Source organism: Pseudorca crassidens, chromosome 3, assembly GCF_039906515.1.
Source record: "Pseudorca crassidens isolate mPseCra1 chromosome 3, mPseCra1.hap1, whole genome shotgun sequence".
NCBI classification, from domain to species: Eukaryota; Metazoa; Chordata; class Mammalia; order Artiodactyla; family Delphinidae; genus Pseudorca; species Pseudorca crassidens.
The window spans coordinates 126,070,982-126,077,507 of NC_090298.1; the positions used below are offsets into that span (position 1 = coordinate 126,070,982).

General features: G+C 46.3%; 1 protein-coding gene across 2 annotated transcripts in view; it reads right to left on the reverse strand.

Moving 5' to 3' along the window:
• PDE6A (phosphodiesterase 6A) overlaps positions 1 to 3,623 on the reverse strand; it is a 68,289-nt gene extending 64,666 nt beyond the window's left edge. For both annotated transcript variants that reach the window (XM_067730127.1, XM_067730126.1), the window contains exon 1: positions 3,150 to 3,623. In XM_067730127.1, coding sequence (XP_067586228.1) covers positions 3,150 to 3,623 — 474 coding nt within the window. The remainder of the gene's footprint in view (positions 1 to 3,149) is intronic.
• Positions 3,624 to 6,526: the final 2,903 nt, after the last annotated feature.

Here is a 6,526-nt window from a genome sequence, read left to right on the forward strand (position 1 = left end):
TCTTGGTTGATCTCGATAACTGATCATTTGGGGCCACTTTTTGTTTTCCAATTTCTCTTACCATGATTTAAATTTCTGCTCTTATGTTTTAAATTAACTAATAAAAAGTGAGCCTGTGGAAGCCTATGCCCCTACCCTCAACCGCCATAAAAACCCTAGGCTTCCCTGGTGGCACAGTGGTTGAGAGTCCACCTGCCGATGCAGGGGATGCGGGTTCATGCCCCGGTCCGGGAAGATCCCACATGTCGCGGAGCGGCTGGGCCCGTGAGCCATGGCTGCTGAGCCTGCGCGTCCAGAGCCTGTGCTCTGCAACGGGAGAGGCCACAGCAGTGAGAGGCCCGCATACCGTAAAAAAAACCTCAAAAAACCCTAGGCTGGACCCCACTCTACCTGAGACCTCCCTGTGTGGCCCCAGGTGTGCTATGTAATTTCCAGGTCTTGTAAGTAATAAATCTTTATTTTTTCAGTTTCCTGATGGTTAATGCTGAAGGGTATCTTGCATTCATCATAAGAACCACAAGGCCTGGTCCAACCACAACATTGATTATTGGCAGTTTGAGACGGCACAAAACACATACCGAAATAGTACTCTTCACTTATCTAAAATTCAAATTTAACTGGGCGTATTATATTTTATCTGGCAGCCTTAGCGGCAAGTCTCCCTGAGGAGATCCCAAGGATAGGTAGGAATGTGCTAGGGCATGGGAGCCACATTCCAACCCTGGGAAACTCCGTTCATGGTTTCACATTTTTAAAATTCAGTGATTATAAGCATGTCCCAGGTTTTGGGGGGTGGGGGTGGAGCTAAAGGCTAAGAGTATCACTTGTTGGTGGTTCAGGGATGACCCAGACCCCAGTCTACACCATGTTCCTGCCCCTTCTCCATCCAACTCCCAGTTTCTATCCAAAGGCCCAAATGAAGTATGATATCTCAAGGAAGAACACATGCACGTGTGGAGGACACAGGCTTGCTGACCTGGACTGACTTCATTCCAAGCCTGAGGGCACCCACCAAGGAGGCTGCATGTCCAGAAATCTTCTGGGGAAGCACAGCCGTCACGTCCAAAGTGAACTTCAGGGCTGAACAGGAAACAGCAAGGCTGTTCCTCAGCGCAGGGCTCAGCAAACTCTTAGGGCTATTTTAGAATTAGAGAACCTTCGTAAATCCTCAATCCCTCAACACCAGGGTCCATAGAAGCTTTCAGCACCTCTGTTCTCTGTTTTCCCCACAAATAGAATCTAAACTGAAAGCTCCAGAAGGGCAGGACTGGATTCTTCTCCAAATCCCACACAGACCTGGTACAGCATTCATCCCTTAGAGTAAATAGACCCTTAACAGCAACAACAAAATAGTAATAATATTAACAAGGAGGACGAGCTGCCAGTAAAAGCCATTACTATGTGCCAAGAACTTTGCTAGATGAGAAATAATTCCCTCATTTGATCCTACAACAGCACTTAGAGAAACTAGGTATCTCCCTCCGTTTTATAAATTAGGAAGTGAGCCCAAACAGGCTGAACAATTTGCCAAGGCCATGTTCTTAGAAAGTGACTGAGTCTTGATACACACCCAGATCTGACCTCAAAGCTTAACATCTTAACTTTCTGCCGTGCAATTTGAAATGACCTGTCGTAAACTGCACTTCGTTTAACACCCTCGTATTTTAGATAAGGAGGAGGTATAGAACAGCAGAGCAGTGAAGGGTGAGGGCACCAGCCAGAGTGCCTGAATTCAAATCCCTGCTCTGCCACTTTCTATCTCTGTGACTCGGAGTAAAAGTTACTTAACTTTTCTGGATTTCAGTTTCATCATCTGTAAAACAGGGATAGTCAGTTATAAGACTGTGACAACCCATGTTGGCTACAGTTAAAGTCTAGAGAGAATCGAAGGGAAAACAGACTCCAATCCAGTTGGATGAGTCCTCAGGGAAGCCCCCTGGGTGCAGAACCTTTACCCTTACCCCTGGAGGGCCAAGGAGAGATGAACCCCATGGTCCAGCCCAGTGTGCTTCAGAGAAAACCATTTCCTACAAAGGCCCAGGTGTTAAAGGGATTATTGCATAATTACTTGAGTGTGAATCTTTTTGCCAAGTGTTTATTGAGCATCTGCTTTGTCCCAGACATTTGCTGGGTCCTGGGATAAAGTGAAGAATAAGGCAGGCATGGTCCCTGGCCTCCAGGGTTTATTGTGATAGATGGTTTTAGGAAGGAAACTAACAAAGGGACCTGGGAGGGTCTCCCTGAGGAAGTAAACTTTAAGCTGAGATCTGAAGGATGAGTAGGAATTGACCCTGGCAGAGGGCTATGGGGAGAACTGCATTAAGTGATTTGCTCTAGGTGATCAAAGAAGTCTTTGTCAGAGCTGCCAGGAGAATCCCACGGAACACTGGACTCTTAGAAGACAGAGCCAAGTGCTTAACCAAGTGGTCAATTTGACGTTTCCGTGATGAGACAGACTGCCATCCTATGTCCCTCGATGCAAAGCATGAAGAAAAACACAACATCCCCTCTATGATATACCTGCCAGAAATGCATAGCCTGAATCTAAACATGAAGACACTTCAGACAAGCCCAAATGGAGGGATATTTCTACAGAATAGTCGGCCCGCACCCTTCAAAAACATAAGCATCATGGAAAACAATGATAGATCAAGAAACTGTTTCAGATTGGAAGAGACAGTGCTATGTGGGTATCATTGAGATGATTGGCAAAAACTGAATATGGACTGTTTATTAGATAATAGTATTGTATCAGTGTCACATTTCCTGAATTTGATCATTGTGCTTTGGATATATAAGAAATGTCCTTGTTCTGGAAATACACAGCCAAGTACCTGTGATTAAAAGGATATGTTGACTCCCGAATGGGTCGGGAAAAAATGGAGACATAAAGCAAATGTGGTAAGTTGTGAACAGTTGGTGAATTTGGATGAAAGATATACAGTTCTTGGTACTATTTTTGAACTCTTCTAAATTTGATTATTTTTTTCAAAATAGAAAGTTATCAGTAAACAAGTAAAAAAAAGAAAGAAAAGTGCCAAGTTGTCACGAGCCCGGTCTTGTTGGCTAGCAGCTCCCCATCCCACTTGCACCCCAGAACCCCATGGAATAATGCCTCCCTGCCCTCCCTCTCATGGGGAAGAGGTTACCTCCTCTGTGTTGGGGACGTTCACGATCTTTTTAGAGAGTGCGACGTGGCCCACCACTCCCATGTCCAGGGGGAACACGATCTCTGAGTCGGGCACCACCAGGCACTCCTCGAGGACAGCATCCTTGTGGACATTGAAGAGCCGGGTGGCCAGCTCCGCAATGCCATTTCGGGCCCTGTACATGAACAGGCTCATGCGGTCTGCCTGCAGGAGGAAACACAGCTTCTTCATGACGTTGAAGATGCATTTCTCAGCCTGCAAATTCTCCTGAAAGTCCCGCAGGAGGTCGAAGATGATTTCACTCTCCTCCACGCTGCTCAGCGAGTGGTAGTTGCTGAAGTCCACGGCTGCCTCCCTGGGCCCCAGGAGGTCCGAGATGACCTTGGCCCGATAGCGGAGGTTGTAGTACTTTTTGGCAAAGCCGACATTGGAGTCCAGGAACTTCTCCACCTCCTCTGCCGTCACCTTGCCCATGGCTGGGAATTCTACTGCCTATTTCTGTGGAGGGGGCTGAGGCTGGCCTCTTTTTTTGTGACAAAACTGAGTCAGGATGTGTTCTGCTCCAACCCGGATTTCTCTGGGTCTTATCTGTGAATCTCACTGGTGTGGCTGCAGAGGAGAGAGAGTGAGCTTGGGAGATTAAATCATTAATATTTCCTCAGAACAAGGATTATGAGGATCAAGGTGTTCCATATGCTTCTGGGCCCCAGATGGGAGAAGGTGAGAGCTTTCTTTTCACCTTGGTCTTCTAACAGAAGAGGTTTCTGCACAGGGCAGGAGGTGGGCTCAACTAAAAGAAAGCACTGAAACAGAGGCTGCAAACTGGCAGCACAAGACATCAGCGTGTTATAGACATGCTTCCTCTGCCCCGTATGGTATTTTTCTTCAACATTTGACATGGAAGCCTACATTTACTGTTTAAGAGATCCGTTTGGCTTCTCTTGGAGAGTCAATTCCGTGTCCAATTCCTCCGTGGCAGGAATGGCTAGAGCTGAGAGGGACTGCCTACCCACCTCCTGTCCTCTGGCCCCACTCTTCTGCAGCCCCTTCCCCAGGGCCTCCCCAGTACAGGGCTTCACCCTGAATGCTCACCACTCAGCCTGCTTCCCTTGGGTACATTATGGGCCCTGATTTCACAATCTCCACATCATAGCCTCTCCCAGTTTTAGATTTCAACAATTCTCTGATTTCAGAATTTGAAGGACCTTTATAAAAACAACACCTTTCGGGCTTCCCTGGTGGGGCAGTGGTTAAGATTCTGCCTGCCAATGCAGGGGACATGGGTTTGAGCTCTGGTCTGGGAAGATCCCACATGCCATGGAGCAGCTAAGCCCATGTGCCACAACTACTGAGCCTGTGCTCTAGAGCCCGTGAGCCACAACTACTGAGCCCTCATGCCACAGCTACTGAAGCCCGTGTGCCTAGAGCCCGTGCTCCGCAACAAGAGAAGCCACCACAATGAGTAAGCCATGCACCGCAATGAAGAGTAGCCTCCGCTCGCCACAACTAGAGAAAGCTCGCACAGCAGTGAAGACCCAACACAGCCATAACTAACCAACTAAGTAACTAACTAAATAACTAAATAAATAAAAAACAAAGTTCCCTTTAAAAAATAAAAATTAAAAAAATTAAAAATAAAATCAACACCTTTCATAGTTTTTTCTTCTACTACAAAATACATGTTTACTGTAGAAAATACACAAAGAAGTCCGTTAAAGTCACCCATAATCCTGCCACTCAGAGGTAACCTTTAGTTAACATTTTCATTTCTCTCCTTTCCATAGAGGCTTAGCTTTCTAATCTATTTTCCTTCAACCCCCTGATCTTTCTTTTGACATTTTAAGGTGCTTTTTTCTGGCTACAATCTGTACCTTCTTGGGTTGTCAGTCAGAAATGCACACAATAGTATGGATGTTATCAGCTCCAGTGAATTTCAAAATACCAGAATCCTCACTGGAGTGTCTCTCCGAACCCACTAAGGCAGGAAGAGAAGAGCACTTTCTTCCTGGATGAGATACACTTTAGTTACTATGGATATATGTGTGAAAGCCTGGCATGTCTCTGTTGTAAACACTGCGGAATGTAGGATCGTAGACTGTGGCTGGCACTTTGAACTGTGTAAATGAACTTCAGTGGAAAGTAGATTACTTCCTTTATTGTAGAGTACAATAAATATACTGTGCCCATTCAGCACTGTGTACGCAGGTGACTCCTTGGTCTGGCGGACCACGGCAGCAACTTTTCCAAACACACCCGCCATAACTAACGTGAGCCCTCTGTCTGGAATGCACTTCCCCAGCTCGCCAGCTCCTCAGCATCAAGATCTCAGCTCGTGCCAGTCACCCGAAGTTGTCTTATCTCAACCACCCCCTCCCCAATTCCTGCCTGTCATGTCATCCATTTATTTCCCTTATTACTATTAAAATGTATTTTGCTTGTTTTTCGTTTCCTTGTTTATTATATGTCTTCTCATCTACACTGTGAGCTCCAGTGAGGGCAGGCACCTCTCAGGGATGATTCCCGAGGCTTTGCAAGGCTGCCTGGCATAATTCTTGATGCTTAGTAATGTTTTTATTGTTGGTTTTTTTTTTTTTTCGGTATGCGGGCCTCTCACTGTTGTGGCCTCTCCCGCTGCGGAGCACAGGCTCCAGACGCGCAGGCTCAGCGGCCATGGCTCACGGGCCCAGCCGCTCCGCTGCATGTGGGATCTTCCCGGACCGGGGCACAAACCCGTATCCCCTGCATCGGCAGGCGGACTCTCAACCACTGCGCCACCAGGGAAGCCCCTTAGTAATGTTTTTTAAATTACGTTTGTGATGGTTCATTTTATGTGTCAACCGGGCTAAGGGATGCCCAGATAGCTGGTAAAACATTACTTCTGGGTTTGTCATTGAGGGTGTTTCCAGAAGAGATTAGCATTTCAGTCAGTAGACAAGGTAATGAATTTCACACTCACCACCGTAGGTGGGCATCCCCCAACCCACCAAGAGACTGAATAGAACAAAAAGGTGGAGGAAGGGTGAATTGGCCCTGTGCTTGAGCTGGGACATCCATCTTCTCCTGCCCTTGGACATGGCACTCCTGGTTCTTGGATTCAGACCAGGACTTAAACCTTCAGCGCTTGGACTCAGACTGAATTATACTACCAGCTTTCCTGTCTCTGCAGCTTGCCAACAGAAGACTATGGGGCTTCTCGACCTCTATAACCACATGAGCCAATTGTCTGGAGACCCCTGGCTGTATATTCTTGATAAAAATTTTGAAAATACAGGAAGTCACAAAGGAAAAAATTGAAATCAAACATGATCCCAGACATTACCATTACCAATATTCTTTGTATATTTTAAAATATTTTCCTGGAGAATATATATATATAT